Source organism: Salvelinus fontinalis, chromosome 8 (assembly GCF_029448725.1).
Source record: "Salvelinus fontinalis isolate EN_2023a chromosome 8, ASM2944872v1, whole genome shotgun sequence".
Taxonomy (NCBI): domain Eukaryota; kingdom Metazoa; phylum Chordata; class Actinopteri; order Salmoniformes; family Salmonidae; genus Salvelinus; species Salvelinus fontinalis.
In genome coordinates this window covers 35,227,779-35,247,189 of record NC_074672.1, presented here as the reverse complement: position 1 = coordinate 35,247,189, position 19,411 = coordinate 35,227,779, and the positions used below count along the sequence as shown (strand labels likewise).

At 39.4% G+C, this 19,411-nt stretch overlaps 1 protein-coding gene across 1 annotated transcript; it reads right to left on the bottom strand.

Annotated features, from left to right (window-relative positions):
* Window positions 1–1,082: 1,082 nt before the first annotated feature.
* Window positions 1,083–19,118, bottom strand: LOC129861173 (prostaglandin E synthase 3-like). The gene is made up of 8 exons (XM_055932353.1): window positions 18,958–19,118; window positions 3,516–3,629; window positions 3,315–3,384; window positions 3,089–3,187; window positions 2,076–2,213; window positions 1,890–1,946; window positions 1,640–1,667; window positions 1,083–1,466 (listed from the first exon to the last, which is right to left on the bottom strand). Coding segments are annotated over exons 1-8 (528 nt in total). The 5' UTR covers window positions 18,960–19,118; the 3' UTR covers window positions 1,083–1,446.
* Window positions 19,119–19,411: the final 293 nt, after the last annotated feature.

Below are 19,411 nucleotides of genomic sequence, written 5' to 3'. Positions count from 1 at the left end.
AACTAGCGCGCACGCAAGCGCTGGTGTATGTACAACCCCCTCTGGTGCTGGGGCGCAGAGCATTCATTTTAGGGAAGGGGTGGGTGTAATAAAGGATCCGCCCCGTCAAAAAAAAAAAATCTCTCCTAAAATGACATACCCAAATGAAAGCAAACATGGAGCAGAATTATTTCTAGGATATTTACCTACATCAGTGAGCAGCTGATCAGATGTCTGAATGTTGAGAAACACCGCTAGATGCAGTTTTCTTGGTAACTTGTTTGGTAAACAGTGATTAATGAAGTACAGTTGCCATGTCCTCCCATTTCCATTTGAAATGTATGAAAAGTCACACACACACCACTGAAAGCAGTGTCTTCTCAAAAACGTATTTGACAAGAAACATGCATAGCCCGTCTTCAAACACTTGCACCATGGGAAACGCAAGTCTTAGTTCTTAGAAAGATGTATACAAAAAAATGATTTTCCAGTGTAACTCAACATCATTTGAAGTGCTTAAGCCTGTGATAACTTTACAGGTTTGACATACACACCAATAACTACACATTTACCTCATATTTTCTTGACAGTGCAAGTTTAATTTGGTCAATACACAGGTTTACCATGTCATATCCCCCCCATCAACCCCCTCACCACACAAGACCCAGGAGTATTGTAATGTACTCTGCCACAACTCTAAACAGATGGAAAGATTCTTGAAGTTAAAAAAACAAAAACAACCAGATGTTTGTCAAACCGAGCTTCAAGCCTCCTATCAATTTGCCTTCATGTGATCTGCTGTTAGATCAAATCAATATGGAATTAGTAAAAAGTAAAACTGGTAACATAAAATTTATATTCGAGAAGAACATTAATTAAGACAATTTCAGAACATTCAAATCTTATGAACATTGATACTGTTTTTGCGATTTAACAGGTGAGGAGGAAAGGGGTAACATGTAAGTTTAAAGGCTAAGGTACTGAAACTTTGAACTGTTTCTCTGATCACCATATATATGCCACAGGAGGCGGATCACAAGAGGGAACCAAACAGAAATTGTAACCTGATCAACTAACTTCAAACAGATCCATGAGGCGGGGGGTGTAAAACATTTGTCTGTTTAATTACACTTCATAACATTAGTCAACTGCTCATAAATGTCTTTACATGTATTGTTTTCTAGGTTGAGGATGATTACTATACAGTACTTCAGAACAAATCATAAATGCTTACTTGTAATAATTAATAGTAAAACAGGATACGCCAAGAGTGCAGCACTGCAAATGGAAGTGGAGACTGCTGCTCTGTACAACACTATACATATTAACCTTCAGTGGACTGATTGGAAAAGAGCTCTGGATTTAAATGTGGCTACCGACTCATGTACAGTGTTTTTACCCACTGCCTTCTATTTCAAGATAGTCTTGATGATTCCTCCTGCCTTCCTTTCTGGATTTTGAGGCCTTTTATTCCAAATCAGGCATTTCTGAAAATAAAACCAACAGTTATAAATAATGTAAAGTAAACAAATGGCCACATGGTCAAAAAATATACTTCGCATGGAACATTTTGCATCAAAACATTTTCAGGGTTAAGGGATGTCTGGGTATAAAATTTCATTCGAAAGCTCAGTATCTGGTCAGAAAACATTTCACTTACTTTCATCGTCACTATCTGCAGACTCATCCTAAACAGGAATAGAAAAAAAGCATGCGATCAAGCGAAATATGACCATTGCAATTAAGGTTTTGCAAGTGCTTATTGTGTCCCACACATTCTGAAGAGACACTGATCATTCATTAGCAAACCCATATACAAGAGGGACATGACTTGAGTGAGATATGTTTTTGTATTAAGCCAATTGAAGTGAAACTGAGGGAAAGAAGGAACTCCACAGAAAAGCTCTTACATCATCAACATCATCTAGATCAGGTAGGCAGTCTTCCCCTCCCATGTTGTTCATCATCTGCAACCAGAAACACACATTACAGCTGTAGACAAATATCATCATGTTGGCATATATTACTTGTACAATCTTTGCCCAACCTTTCATACAGCAATCAAGTGCAAGTTCAGTTTGCCCTAGGGCCCTTACTTTAGCCATCGCTTCTTGTGTGTTGAATGCCATATCCCCGTCTCCCCCCTCTGGGAAATTATCAAAGTTGCCTAGTTCCTCGTCTGAGTCGCCCTCCCAGTCCTTCCAGTTGTTAAAGTCGACACTGAGCCAAGTTAACTGTTGAGGAATATCTTGCATGACAAAAAGGCATTGTAGATGCTCGTTTGGAAGATGTCATCTTCCAGGCTCCTTACGTGCATTTAGAGTTCAGTGTTCCAAAATCAATTATGCACCAAATACAGAAAATGTGCATTTAAATTAACTATATAGATATATTAGTTACCTATATATTTAACTAATATATAATTACATACAAAAATATGTGGACACCCCTTCAAATTAGTGGATTTGGTTATTTCAGCCACACCCGTTCCCGACAGGTGTATGAAATCGAGCACACATCCATACAATCTCCATAGTTACATTGGCAGTAGAACAGCATTAATGAAAAGCAACATCAGCACAAGACGTGTTGGAAGCTTCATGAAAATGTTCAATATTCTCAATATGCTCATTACTCTCAAATGTTGTGCACAAATTTGTTTACATCCCTGTCAGTGAGCAGTTCTCCTGGAACTCTGTAGTGAGTATTACAACTGAGGACAGTTTTTTTTTTTTTTTTTTTTTTTTTACATGCTTCAGCACTTGCCGGTCCTGTTCTCTGAGCTTGTTGCCTAACATTTCCACTTTACAAAAACAGCACTTAGTCGACTGGGGAAGCTCTAGCAGGGAAGAACTTTGAACAACTGACTTGTTGAAAAGGTGGCATCCCATGACAATGCCATGTTGAAAGTCACTGAGCTCTTCAGCACTGGCAATTCTACTGCCAATGTTTGTCTATGGAGATTGGATGGAGGTGTGCTCAATTTTATACACCCGCCAGCAACGGGTGTGGCTGAAATAGCCAAATCTACTAATTTGAAAGGGTGTCAAGATACTTTTGGCCATTTAGTGTATATATTATGGAAAATATATTATACACCATCACTGACCTTAGCCTTGTCTTTTGTTAGCCTAGGCCACGCTTTCCCAGGTTCAGCTTTTCGTAAACAGCACAACACTGACCGATCTGTGCGTTTGTGAATGGATTCCTGTGTGTACAAGAGAGATACATTAACACTTTCATGCTGCAAAACTAAGTCCCCTTAGTTATATCTTGTCAGATGCAATCTGCATCTTGTCCTGAAAACAGGAAGACAATGCAATGAAGTTACTCACATTTTGATCAATGCCTTCGAAAAGGTCTACTTCGTTCTCATGTTTGACTTGATCAGTTCCTCCAAGACAACTGGTAAAGGGAGGGGTGAAAGGAAATTCAGCATAAATGTGACTAAATCTGAATTCGAGGAATTATCAAATGCCTAGAGCAGTTCGCCAAACGTCTCCTTTAAACCTCCACTGACAGAAGTTATAACTCACCTGAAAACAAACTTTGCATCCTCGAAATTGATCTTGACATCCTTGCTGTCCGCTACGCAGAACTCGATGTAGACGGAGTCCCGCCTGTCATACCACTTAGCAGTCGCCGGATGCCTGGGATCACAGATGAAGAAACTCAATGAATGACAACATTCTACAGAAAATGTAGAGTTACCAGTGCCTTTTTCTTCTCCAGGACAGAAAGGTTGGCTTCAGACCAAAGTCAATGTATCAATCATCACTGAAAAGGAATACAACTAAACTTCCGGAGGACCTATCATGCTTTCACTCCCTCTACCTCCTTATCCACTGCTAAAGCCACTTTCTATCAGTCTAAATTTCAAGCTTCTGCCTCTACCCCAAAGAAACTCACACCTTGTCTCTCAATTGTCCACCCCTGCGGACCACGTTTTCAACCACTTTGAAAAGGTTGACGACATCCGCTCCTCATTCACTCAGCCTATTGAGTTCACTGGTCCCACACACAGAAATACCCTACGCCTTGAACTCTTTCTCCCGTCTCTCCAGATGAAATCCTTCGACTAGTGAGGTCTTGCCACCCAACCTAATCCCCTGTATTCCCTTGTCTGGAGATCTTCTCCCATTTCTCACTACCCTCATCCCTGACTGTGTTCCTTCGGACTTCAAAATGGCCCGAGTGACTCTCCTCCTCAAGAAACAAAACACTCGATCCCTCTAACGTCAAAATACAGACCGGTATCCCGTTGTTATAATTTTATTTTTAAACACTGGAGCTGACCAACTCCTGCTCTCTCTCTCAGAATGATGTTCTTAACCCTAACCAGCCATGCTTCAAGATAGGGTCACTCAACCTAGACTGCTCTTCTGTGTCAGAGGCTCTCCACATTGCCAAATCCGACTCGCTCTACTCTGTGTCGAAGGCAGCGGATAGATCTAGGAAGATGAGAACAGTGAACCATCAGATCCTCCTTTCCACTCTCTCAGGGCTGGGCGCCTCAGGCATACTCTTGGATCGCATCTTACCTGGCAGGCCGTTCCTACCAGGGGACATGGTGAAGCTCTGTCTGCAACACGTACTCTCACTACTGGTATCCCCCATGGCTTGGTTCTAGGCCCTGTCCTCTCAACACACCAAGTCATTCAGCTCTGTCATATCCTCACATGGTCTCATATCATTTCTATGCAGGAGACAACTCCTTTTTTCTTTCCGACACCCAGGTGGTGACACGCACCTCTGTGTGCCTGGCAGAGATTTCAGCATGAATGTCGGCCAACCACCTCAATTTCAAAAAGACAGAGCTGCTCTACCTCCAGGGGAAGGCTTGCCCGCTCCATGACCTCGCCATTAGTTTCCCCCCTCCCAAAATGCAAAAAAAATATAAATGACACTGGATAACACCCTGTCTTTCTCTGCAAACAACAAAGCAGTGCTCGCTCGTGCATTTTGATGATCTACAACACCCGCAGAGTAAGACCCTACCTCACACAGAAAGCGGCGCAGGTCCTAATCCAGGCACTTGTCATCTCCCATCTGGACTACTGCAACTCGCTGTTGGTTGGGCTCCCCCTTATTCCTTCAAACCCATGCAACTTATCAATAACGCTACAGCCCACCTGGCATTTAACCTTCCCAAATTCTCCCATGTTACCCCGCTCCACTGGCTTACAGACAAAGCTCGCAGACCATAGTACTTGCCTACGAAGCAGCAAGAGGAACTGCCCCTCCCTTCCTTCAGGCTATGCTCAAACTCTAGACCACAACCCGAGTACTCCGTTCTGCCACCTCTGGTCTCTTGGCCCTCCCACACCTAAGGAAGGGCAGCTCCCGCTCAGCCCAGTCCAAGCTCTTCTGTCCTGGCACCCCAATCGTGGAACCAGCTTCCCCCTCAAGCTAGGACAGCAGAACCCCTGCCCATCTTCCAAAAAGATCTGAAACCCTACCTTCAAAGAGTATCTTAAAAAAAAAAATACCACAGCACCACCACTCAATGGAAAAAGTAGACTGGCACTTGACCGCCCCCTACTACTAGCTTTGACTTTGCTGATAGTAAGTACATTTTTCCTCAAAGCAGCTATGACTGATGTGGTTGTCTCAGATAGCCATCTTAACCTGTTTGGGATAGGGGGCAGCATTTTCACGTTTGGATGAAAAGCGTGCTACTCTGGCCCAGAAGCTAATATATGCATATTATTAGTAGTATTGGATAGAAAACACTCTGAAGTTTCTAAAACTGTTTGAATGATGTCTGTGAGTATAACAGAACTCATATGGGAGGCGAAAACCTGAGAAAAATCCAACCAGGAAGTGGGACATCTGAGGTTTGTAGTTTTTCAACTCATTGCCTATCGAATATACAGTGTCTATGGGGTCATATTGCACTTCTTAATGCTTCCACTAGATATCAACAGTCTTTGGAACCTTGTTTGATGCTTCTACTGTGAAGGAGGGGGGAAGGAGAGCTGATTGAGTCAGGGGTCTGCCAGAGTGGTATGAGCTGGTCACGCGTTCCATTGCAATTCTAAAGAACATTGTTGATTTGTTAAAAACATCCTAAAGATTGATTCTATACATCGTTTGACATGTTTCTACGAACTGTAATATAACTTTTTGAACTTTTTATCCTAACTTTCGACTGGACTTGCCCGCGCCTCGTGAGTTTGGATTGTGAACTGAACGCGCTAACAAAAGGAGGTATTTGGACATAAATTGTGGACTTATAGAACAAATCAAACATTTATTGTGGAACTGAGATTCCTGGGAGTGCATTCTGTTGAAGATCAAAGGTAAGTGAATATTTATAACGCTATTTCTGACTTCTGTTGACTCCACAATATGGCGGGTATCTGCATTGCTCGTTTGTCTGAGCGCCGTACTCAGATTATTGCATGGTTTGCTTTTTCCGTAAAGCTTTTTTGAAATCTGACACAGCGGTTGCATTAAGGAGAAGTATATCTATAATTCTGTGCATAACACTTATCTTTTATCAAAGTTTATTATGAGTATTTCTGTAAATTGATGTGGCCCTCTGAAAATTTGCCGGATGTTTGAGGCACAACATTACTGACCATAAAGCACCAAAGTAAACTGACATTTTTGGATATAAATATGAACTTTATCAAACAAAACATACATGTACATCTAACTTCTCTAGGGTAGGGGGCAGCATTTTCACATTTTGATGAAAAGCATACCCAAATTCAACTGCCAGTTACTCATCCCCAGGAGATAAGATATGTATATTGGATAGACAACACTGAAGTTTCTAAAACCGTTTGAATCATGTCTGTGAGTATAACAGAACGTATTTGAAAGGCGAAACCCAGAGGACAAACCATTCAAAAAAATTTTTTTTTTTTTTTTAGGTCACTCTTTTCAATGAGTTTATTGGGACCAGATTTCTAAGCAAATTGCTTGCAGTTCCTACGGCTTCCACTAGATGTCAACAGTCCTGAGAAATAGGTTGAGGTTATTCCTTTGCGTAATGAAGAAATACGGCCATCTTGAAGTCGAGGCACTCCAGGTGTCCTGGACATGCGCTTCAATCAAACAGAAGGCATGCTACATATCGTTTTTAATCCTGTATTGAACACATACCATCCCGTCTTCAATTTTATCGATTATTAACATTAAAAAATACCTAAAGTTGTATTTCATAAGTAGTTTGACCTTTTTTGGAAACGTTTACAGGTAACCTTTGAGATATTTTGTCGTCACGTTTGAGCAAGTTGGAACCGGTGTTTTTCTGGGTCAAACGCACCAAATAAATTGACATTTTGGATATATATTGACGGAATTAAACGAACAAAAGGGCAATTTGTGATGTTTATGGGACATATTGGAGTGCCAACAACAGCTTGTCAAAGGTAAGGCATGAATTATATTTTTATTTCTGCGTTTTGTGTCCCGCCTGCAGGGTTGAAATGTTCTCTCTTTTGTTTACTATGGTGCTATGCTCAGATAATAGCATAGTATGCTTTCGCTGAAAAGCCTATTTGAATTCTGACATGTTGGCTGGATTTACAACAAGTGTAGCTTTAAAATGGTGTAAAATACTTGTATGTTTGAGGAATTTAAATTATGGGATTTCTGTTGTTTTGAATTTGGCGCCCTGCAGTTTCACTGGCTGTTGACGAGGTGGGACGTTACCGTCCCACATACCCTAGAGAGGTTAATGATTCATTTTCTCTATTTCTGCTTTTTGTGACTCCTCTCTTTGGCTAGAAAATGGCTGTGTGTTTTTGTGACTAGGAGCTGACCTAACAATCATATGGTGTGCTTTCGCTGTAAAGTATTTTTGAAATCGGACACGATGGGTAGATTAACAAGAAGTTTAGCTTTAATTTGGTCTATTGCACTTGTGAATGTATGCAAGTTGCCTATTTTTAAAAAATATTTCTGAATTTCGGGCGCTGCCTTTCAGCGGAATGTTGTCGAGGGAACCCCTAGCCGTAAGAATTAAGATACACTAAATATAAGTCGCCCTGGATAAGAGCTACTGCTAAATGATTAAAATGTAAAGGATCTCTTGCTGTTATTTTGCAGAATATTTATATAAAATAAAACAGAAAACAGAAAACAGCTAGAAAAATCCCCTTAAATCATTACAGTTAAGATTTCGGGAGGGTTAACTTCTTTGGGCTGCAAGCCCGAAGCCGGGCACAATATGACAACAGCCACTTCAAGTGCAGGGCGCGAAATTCAAAATATATTTTTTTAGAAATATTTAACTTTCACACATTAACAAGTCCAATACAGCATATGAAAAGATAAACATCTTGTGAATCCAGCCAACATGTCCGATTTTTAAAAATGTTTTACAGCGAAAACACCACGTATATTTATGTTAGCTCACCACCAAATACAAAAAAGGACAGACATTTTTCACAGCACAGGTAGCATGCACAAAGCCAACCTAACTAACCAAGAACCAACCAAACTAACCAAGAAACAACTTCATCAGATGACAGTCTTATAACATGTTATACAATAAATCTACGTTTTGTTCGAAAAATGTGCATATTTGAGGTATAAATCAGTTTTACATTGCAGCTACCATCACAGCTACCGTTAGAAATAGCACCGAAGCAGCCAGAGTAATTACAGACACCAACGTCAAATACCTAAATACTCATAAAACATTTCTGAAAAATCGATGGTGTATAGCAAATTAAAGACAAACATCTTGTGAATCCAGCCAATATTTCAGATTTTTTAAGTGTTTTACAGCAAAAAACACAATATAACATTATATTAGCTTACTACAATAGCCTACTACACTACCGCATTCATTCATCAAGGCACGTTAGCGATAGCAATAGGCATGTTAGCGATAGCGAATAAACCAGCAAACGATATAATTTTTGACTAACCTTGATAAGCTTCATCAGATGACAGTCCTATAACATCAGGTTATACATACACTTATGTTTGTTTGAAAATGTGCATATTTAGAGCTGAAATCAGTGGTTATACATTGTGCTAACGTAGCATATTTTCCCCAGAATGTGCGGATATTTTTATGACACTCAACTATTCTGACCAAATAACTATTCATAAACGATAAAAAAATACATGTTGTATAGGAAATGATAGATACACTAGTTCTTAATGCAATCGCCGTGTTAGAATTCTAAAAATAACTTCATTACGACATCCAGCTTAGGTATAGCGAGAGAGTGCCCAAACTCTGGGCGCAAACGACTATTTCACATGTTCGACAGATATATGAAATAGCATCATAAAACGGGTCCTACTTTTGACGATCTTTCATCAGAATGTTGTACAAGGGGTCCTTTGTCGGGAACAATCGTTGTTTGGATTTAGAATGTCCTCTTCTCCAGTCAATTAGCACGGAAAGCTAGCAAAGTGGAGCTAAGCTCTCCTTCCTGAACAAAGGCACACAACGCAACACGCCTAACGTCCCGAAAAAATTTCAATAATCTAATAAAACTATATTGAAAAAAACATACTTTACGATGATATTGTCACATGTATCAAATAAAATCAAAGCCGGAGATATTAGTCATCCATAACGACAGCTTATCAGAAGGCAAATCCAGGTCCCTTCACGCGAAAACAGGAAACTGGTGACACGTCATACAAAGAGCTTTTGTTCGACCTCAGATCAAGTTATTCACTCCATTTCTCCTCTCACTGCCTGTCGACATCTAGTGGAAGACGTATGAAGTGCATGTATTCTAATAAATATCAAGGACCTTTATAGGCAGGGCCTAGAACAGAGCATCGATTTCAGATTTTCCACTTCCTGTCAGGAAGTTTGCTGCAAAAGGAGTTCTGTTTTACTCACAGATACAATTCAAACGGTTTTAGAAACTAAAGAGTGTTTTCTATCCAATAGTAATAATAATATGCATATTGTACGAGCAAGAATTGAGTACGAGGCCGTTTGAAATGGGCACCTTTTATCCGGCAACTCAATACTGCCCCTGCAGCCCAAACAGGTTAACTGATCCTGGATATGTCACCAAGGACATATTATACCCCAGTGCTAGTAACAGAGTTGGAGGCCGAGGACAAACAGCTGTGGTGCACCTGCATTTAACAGGTGGAACAGAGTTGCAAGTTGTGTCAAAAGGCAGATGTATAAGGTTGCCAATAAAGGTACTAATTGAAAACGACTGAGCATTTTGTTAGAAGCAACCCGGCTGTCAACAGTCATGAAGATCTCCTCAAAAGGGTATGGAAAATACTGGCCACACTTCCTTTACTCTTTTAGTGTGCCCAGTGATGGAGGGTCAAAGCATAGGTCTTCAAACCTGACATTATGTCAAGAACAATTTACTAGTAGACTAAATGGTTTTATTTGTGATACGCTTCTTGGTATAAAGATGGTGCCATACTGGATAGCTGTCGTTTTGCAAGCTCTGACCCAACTTTGCTATTTTCTGATTCTTTTGTAGGTTATGTTTTCTAAATAAACCCACTAGAATTTCTTTCAAAAACCAACAATTACTTTTGAACCTCAGATTGGCAGTTCTCAATTCCGGCTTCCACTTCAACTCATCTGCCCTGGGCTCTTTCTGTAATTCTTACCCATGGTTCACCTGTCTTGGAATACCTGATGGTAAAAGGGTCGGCATTTGACCTTGAGGGAGTTTTCAGCTGTTATCGTGACTGTTGCATAAATTCAACTTCAGGAAAAGAGAAATATCAAGCTGGCAAAAAACTGCACGAGGCTATAACCAAGCAGAAAAACATACATCCAGAGGCTGCTTTTCTGGTTACCGCCGATTCATTAACTTCTTATGGCTGCAGGGGCAGTATTGAGTAGCTTGGATGAAAGGTGCACAGAGGTGCCCAGAATAAACAGCCTGCTCCTCAGTCATAGTTGCTAATATATGCATATTATTATTAGTATTGGATAGAAAACACCCTGAAGAATCTAAAACGGTTTGAATTATGTCTGAGTATAACAGAACTCAAATGGCAGGCAAAAACCTGAGAAGTTCCACTTCCTGTTAGGATTTTTTGAGGCTGCTAGATTTTCAAACAAGCTCCCAATGAAATTACAGCGAGATATTGATGAGTTTTCACTTCCTACGGCTTCCACTAGATGTCAACAGTCAATAGAACTTTGTCTGATGACTAATGTGAAGGGGGGCCGAAGGAGACAGGAATGAGTAATCACTGCCATGAGGTGACCACGCATTGAACACGCGCGTTCACGTGAGAGGCAGCTCCGTTCCCTCGCTCAGCTGAAGTCAATGTAATTCTCCGGTTGGAACGTTATTCAAGATGTATGTTAACAACATTCTAAAGATTGATTCAGTACATCGTTTGACATGTTTCTACTGACTGTTACGGAACTTTTGGACATTTCGTCACATTATAGTGGACGCGCTTTGTGACTTTGGAATTGTTTACCTAAGGCGCTAACCAAAGTAGCTAATTGGACATAAATAACGGACATTAACGAACAAATCAAGCATTTATTGTGGACCTGGGATTCCTGATGTAGATCAAAGGTAAGGGAACATTTATCATGTAATTTCTTGTTTATGTTGACGTCAACATGGTGGCCAATTGTGACTAATTTTTCTGAGCGCCGTCTCAGATTATTGCATGGTTTGCTTTTTCCGTAAATTAAAAAAAAATCTGACACAGCGGTTGCATTAAGGAGAGGTATATCTATAATTCCATGTGTATAACTTGTATTATCATCTACATTTATGATGAGTATTTCTGTTGAAACGATGTGACTATGCAAAATCACTTGATGTTTTTGGAACTAGTGAATCTAACGCACCAATGTAAACTGATTTTTTTTATATAAATATGAACTTTATCAAACAAAACATGCATGTATTGTGGAACATGAAGTCCTATGAGTGTCATCTGATGAAGATCATCAAAGGTTAGTGATTAATTTTATCTCTTTCTGCAACTGCTATCTTTGGCTGGAAAAATGGCCGTGCTTATTGTGGTTTGGTGGTGACCTAACAATCGTTTGTAGTGCTTTCGCTGAAAAGCATATTTGAAATCAGACACTATGGTGGGATTAACAACAAGATTACCTTTAAAATTATATAAAACACATGTATGTTTGTATGTGCTGCACATGTATGTGCTGCCTGCCACCACTCAGTCAGACTGCTGTATCAAATCATAGACTTAATTATAACATAATAGCACACAGAAATACGAGCCTTAGGTCATTAATATGGTAGAATCCGGAAACTATCATCTCGAAAACAAGACGTTTATTCTTTCAGTGAAATACGGAACCGTTCCGTATTTTATCTAACGGGTGGCATCCCATAAGTCTAAATATTCCTGTTACATTGCACAACCTTCAATTTCATATCATAATTACGTAAAATTCTGGCAAATTAGGCAGCCCAAACTGTTGCATATACACTGACTCTGCGTGCAATGAACGCAAGAGAAGTGACACAATTTCACCTGGTTAATATTGCCTGCGAACCTGGATTTCTTTTAGCTAAATATGCAGGTTTAAAAATATATACTTCTGTGTATTGATTTTAAGAAAGGCATTGATGTTTATGGTTAGGTACACATTGGAGCAACGATACGCACTGCATCGATTATATGCAACACAGGACACGCTAAATAAACTAGTAATATCATCAACCATGTGTAGTTAACCTGTTTGGGCTGCAAGGGGCAGTATTGAGTAGCCAGATAAAATGTGCCCATCTCTGCGTGTCAAGAGGCTGTGAGAGAAGAAATGAGGTGATTATCTTGGTCTGAGATGGAACACATCATCTTGGAATGACGTGTCCCCCATTTTCGGTACTCTGAACAGCGCGAGCTGGACAGTGGGATTGCCTTTTGTTTAGCTGCCGTTATAGGCGACTACAATCTCCGGCTTTGATTTTATTTGATACATGTCACCATATCATCGTAAAGTATGTTTTTTCAATATAGTTTCATCAGATTATTGACATTTTTTTGGGAGTTTTGCCGTGTTCCGTTCTCTTCCGTTTGTTGACATGGAGTGTCGTGCCACCCGGCTAGCGCGCTTGCTAAATGAAGAGGGAAAGTTGCCGTTCTGAATCCAAACAACGACTGTTCTGGACAAAGGACACCTTGTCCAACATTCTGATGGAAGATCACCAAAAGTAAGACCCATTTTATGATGTTATTTCATATATCTGTCGTAGTCGTCGGCGCCCAAGTGTTTCTGGCTATTGTGCTAAGCTAATATAACGCTACATTTTTTTTCTCGCAGTAAAACACTTAACTTCTTGCGAATATAGGGGGTGCTGTTTCGACTTAGCATAAATTGGTCTCCAGATTAAACTGCCTAGTACTCAATTCTTGCTCTTACAATATGCATATTATTATTATTATTGGATAGAAAACACTCTCTAGTTTCTATAGCCGTTGGAATTATGTCTCTGAGTGAAACAGAACTCCTTCTACAGCACTTTTCATGACAGGGAGTGAGATTTCAGAAATCTTGGCCCCTGTTCCCAGGTCAGTTGTAATGTCCCTGTGAATGCTATGGAGAAACAAACACTGCCTACGTCTTCCTCTAGATGTCAGTAAGTGGTGACAATTTGAATGGAGTCGATTGCGCAATCAGGGCCTGTATAAAAGACCAATGACCGGAAGTACATTTCTTTTCGTCTCTGCGCCTGACGCACGATGGACGTCGGACTGGCCTCCTTCCAAGCTGTTGTTTAGCCAGTAATATATCTCCGGTCATGTTTTTACTCGTTATAGGTGTTAAAAACATCATAAGGTAGTTAATTTAAACCATTTTATAGCAATTTATATCCGTTTAGGGCGATTTTATGGCATTTCTGTGTGACGCACTTCGAGGAGCTGGGCACTTTTCTAGTACATGGTGAACGTTAGTGGCCATTTCGACGGGACAAGAGGACATCTTTCGACCAAAAGATGATTAGACCGGAGAAAGGATTCATTGCCCAAGATTCTGATGGCAGTTCAGCTAATAGTAAGAACTATTTATGATGATAAATCGTTGTTCTGTCGAAAAATGTTAAACGCTTATGCCGCCATTTTCTTTGGGGTAGCTTCGCTTTGGCGCAACCTGTATTGAACAGTAAGGATAATTTAAATGTAATTCAGCGATTGCATTAAGAACTAAATTGTCTTTCAATCGCTGTCCACCCTGTATTTTTTAGTCAAGTTTATGAGTATTTATGCATTAGACTAGATCACTGTCCAATATGGCGCCCGACATTTGACCAGCTTGGCTACTTTTCTCATTGTATAACCACGATTTTGGTGGCTAAATATGCACATTTTCGAACAAACTCTATATGTATGTTGTAATATGATGTTACAGGAGTGTCATCTGAAGAATTCTGAGAAGGTTAGTGAAAAAATTAATACATTTTGGTGGTGATAATGCTATCGGTCTTTTTGCCGTGAATCAATGCTGGGGTAATGTTTGCACATGTGGTATGCTAATATAACGATTTATTGTGTTTTCGCTGTAAGACACTTCGAAAATATTGTCTGGATTCACAGGATCTGTGTCTTTAAATTACTGTACGCTGTGTATTTTTAAGAAATGTTTTATGATTAGTAATTAGGTAATACACGTTGCTCTCTGTATTTATTCTAGTCGATTTGTGATGGTGGGTGCAATTGTAAACTATGATTTCTACCTGAAATATGCACATTTTTCTAACAAAATCCTATACAATAAATATGTTATCAGACTGTCATCTGATGAGGTTTTTTCTTGGTTAGTGGCTATCAATATCTTTATTTGGCCGAATTGGTGATAGCTACTGGTATAGAGAAAAAATGGTGGACAAAGAAAAATGGTGTCTTTTGCTAACGTGGTTAGCTAATAGATTTACATAGTGTCTTCCCTGTAAAACATTTTACAAATCAGAAATGATTGCTGGATTCACAGGAAGTGGATCTTTCATCTGGTATCTTTGAATGATATTTAGATGCTACTATTTACTTGTGACGCTATGCTAGCTATGCTATTCAGCTTTTTTACTGGTGGGGGAGGTGGGGGTGCTCCCGGATCCGGGTTTCTGAGTCGGTAGAAGTTAATAAATCGGAAATATTGGCTGGAATCACAAGATGCCTGTCTTTCATTTGCTGTACACTATGTATTTTTCAGAAATGTTTTATGATGAGTAATTAGGTATTTGACGTTGGTGCCTGTTATTATTATGGCTGCTTTCGGTGCAATTTCTGACTGTAGCTGCAATGTAAACTATGATTTATACCTGAAATATGCACATTTTTCTAACAAAACATATGCTATACAATAAATATGTTATCAGACTGTCATCTGATGAAGTTGTTTCTTGGTTAGTGGCTATTTAAATCTTTATTTGGTCGAATTTGTGATAGCTACTGATGGAGTAAAAAACTGGTGGAGTAAAAAAAGTGGTGTCTTTTGCTAACGTGGTTAGCTAATAGATTTACATATTGTGTCTTCCCTGTAAAACATTTTAAAAATCGGACATGTTGGCTGGATTCACAAGATGTGTAACCTTTCATATGCTGTATTGGACTTGTTAATGTGTGAAAGTTAAATATTTAAAAAATATATATATTTTGAATTTCGCGCCCTGCACTTGAGCTGGCTGTTGTCATAAGTGTACCAACGTCGGGCTTGCAGCCAGAAGAAGTTAACTAGTGATGATTGATTGATTATTTTTTATAAGATAAGTTTAATGCTAGCTAGCAACTTACCTTGGCTTCTACTGCATTCGCGTAACAGGCAGGCTCCTCGTGGAGTGCAATGTAATCAGGTGGTTAGAGCATTGGACTAGTTAACCTGTTGTGGACAGAGGGCGCTGTTTTCACTTTGGGGGAAAATCGTGCCCAATTTAAACGGCCTCGTACTCAATTCTTGCTCGTACAATATGCATATTATTATTACTATTGGATAGAAAACACTCTCTAGTTTCTAAAACCGTTTGAATTATATCTGTGAGTAAAACAGAACTCATTTTGAGGCAAACTACCTGATAGGAAGTGGAAAATCTGAAATCGATGCTCTGTTCTAGGCCCTGCCTATAAAGGTCCTTTATATTTATTAGTATACATGCACTTCATACGTCTTCCACTAGATATCGACAGGCAGTGAGAGAAGAAATGGAGTGTATAACTTGATCTGGGGTCGAATAAAAGCTCTTGGCATGACCTGTCACCAGTTTCCTGTTTTCTGGAGCGCGCGAGAAGGGACCTGGTATTGCCTTCTGAAAAGCTGTCGTTATAGACGACTAATATCTCCGGCTTTGATTTTATTTGATAGATGTGACAATATCATCATAAAGTATGTTTTTTCAATATAGTTTTATTAGATTATTGAAATTTATTCGGGACGTTAGGCGTGTTGCGTTGTGTGCCTTTGTTCAGGAAGGAGAGCTTTGCGCTACTTTGCTCGCTTTCCGTGCTAATTGACTGGAGAAGAGGGCATTCTAAAACCAAACAACAATTATTCTGGACAAAGGACCCCTTGTACAACATTCTGATGGAAGATCATCAAAAGTAGGACCCATTTTATGATGCTATTTCATATATCTGTCGAACATGTGAAATAGTTTGCGCCCAGATTTTGGGCACTCTCTCGCTATAACTAAGCTGGATGTCGTAATGAAGTTATTTTTAGAATTCTAACACAGCGATTGCATTAAGAACTAGTGTATCTATAATTTCCTATTCAACATGTATTTTTTTAGTAACGTTTATGAATAGTTATTTGGTCAGAATAGTTGAGTGTCATAAAAATATCCGCACATTCTGGGAAAAAGATGCTACGTTAGCACAATGTATAACCACTGATTTCAGCTCTAAATATGCACATTTTCGAACAAAACATGTATAACCTGATGTTATAGGACTGTCATCTGATGAAGGTTTATGAAGGTTGGTGAAAATGAATATGTTTTGCTGGTTTATTCGCTATCGCTAACGTGCCTATTGCTATCGCTAACGTGCCTTGATGAATGAATGCGGTAGTGTAGTAGGCTATTGTAGTAAGCTAATATAATGTTATATTGTGTTTTTTGCTGTAAAACACTTAAAAAATCTGAAATATTGGCTGGATTCACAAGATGTTTGTCTTTAATTTGCTATACACCATCGATTTTTCAGAAATGTTTTATGAGTATTTAGGTATTTGACGTTGGTGTCTGTAATTACTCTGGCTGCTTCGGTGCTATTTCTGACAGTAGCTGTGATGGTAGCTGCAATGTAAAACTGATTTATACCTCAAATATGCACATTTTTCAAACAAAACATAGATTTATTGTATAACATGTTATAAGACTGTCATCTGATGAAGTTGTTTCTTGGTTAGTTTGGTTGGTTCTTGGTTAGTTAGGTTGGCTTTGTGCATGCTACCTGTGCTGTGAAAAATGTCTGTCCTTTTTTGTATTTGGTGGTGAGCTAACATAAATATATGTGGTGTTTTCGCTGTAAAACATGTTAAAATCGGACATGTTGACTGGATTCACAAGATGTGTATCTTTCATTTGCTGTATTGGACTTGTTAATGTGTGAAAGTTAAATATTTCTCAAAAATATATTTTGAATTTCGCGCTCTGCCTTTTCAGTGGAATGTGGGAGGAGTTCCGCTAGCGGAACCCCGGTGCCAGACAGGTTGTAAGGTTGTAAGGTTGCAAGAGTGAATCCCCCGAGCTGACAACGTAAAAATCTGTCTTTCTGCCCCTGAACGAGGCAGTTAACCCACTGTTCGTTCCTAGGCCGTCATTGAAAATAAGAATGTGTTCTTAACTGACTTGCGTAGTTAAATAAAGATTAAATAAAGGTGTAAAAAAAATAATCCAAAAATAGCGATTTCCGATTATGAAAACTTGAAATCGGCCCTAATTAAATCGGCCATTCCGATTAATCAGTCGACCTCTAATCTAGATAGCTAAAGTTACACAAGCCTTCCATATTCTTGTTCAAAGTCAAAAGTAAGCATTGTAGGCTATGTCAACGACATGGGCTAAACCAGAGCTTTGAGACTACTTTTGCCCTCACTGCCTAAGATAAATGTGATTAATCTTACCATACTGACAATTGATGTTAAATGCACCACTTTAGGACATCCATTAAATGAGCATTATGTATCATTGGCTAGTTGGCCATCCCTCTTGGCTTCCTTGCAGGCTTCCTTACAGTTAGCAGCCGACAGTAGGATGACCAACCTTTCATTTTGTTGAGATTAACTGGACATTATCTATGTGCATAGTATGCATGTAAATATTTTGTAAAATTTAACTGTCAATCATTCACCATTAGAATAAAGCTAAAGTTACTTATAACCAGAACACTTCGCTAACTAGTGAGGTGAGATTACTAACATGTCATGATGGGATTCCAGTTCAAATGTGGTAAACATCCATGGGGATCGATCAACATGCTAATAGAATAGTTAGTTAATCAGTTAGGTAACTAGCAAATATATTTTATAGCTAACGATAACTCAAGGGGGGGGGGGTGGAATGCACACCACATGCCATGCGGTGCACTTGACCACTACCTAGCCAACTTCCATCATTAGCTAACGTTAGATAACTAGCGTCTACTATTTGGCTAGCAGGGAATTTAGCCCATGACTGAACAATGTGAGCATAGACAGAAACCTAGTTATATTCAGTTTGGTTAAGCAGTTTCTAAATCTGGTTAACGTTAGTAGTTATTTCAATCCTTGCTGTTAGTTACTAGTACTAGCTTTTTTTACATTTATTTTCTAACGTTACTAGCTAGCTAGTTAGCGAGCAAATCAACTGACCGACATTCGCATGATTATATTTAGTGACTTGCATTTAAATGATCTAGCTTGGTAGCCAACAGATACCTAACAAGGCCCATCGTCGTTAGGCGTCCCTCCCGCCTTTCGTAAAAGCATGTTGGTATGCTAGGTAGCTAACTTGCTATAACCTTAACGAAACCAACGACGTTAGCTAGTGCTCTTGCGGACTACATTTTACAGAAGCTCGCAATTCATCACAAACTTACATGTCTTGTTGTAGATGTGTGATAGCCTTCTCCTTGGGGATACAAAATCTATTTACAATACTGTCCTTATGGGGATTTCGTTTCTATGGGCTGTACAAAAATGTGCTATATCCATACACTGCAAAGCCACCGTTTCTATGACTCGCGGACTGTGCATCTTCTTTATCTGTGGATTTTATATCTCGGTTGGCAACCAACTTTAAGGTGCATTACCGCCACCAACTGGACTGGAGTGTGGACCAGAGACAGTGAAGGTCTAAATTCTACCCAAAAATATCGTCTTCCTAAGGAAACGAATTACATAATTAAATACTACATCCCCTGAAAAGGTATTCAGCAGTTCATTTAATCCTGGCTCTTCAACCCCATTTCTCCTCAAATCTAATAACAATCGCTCCCTTTCTCTCACATATTTCTGGCACTGAAATTGAACATGTTCCACTGTCTCCATCTC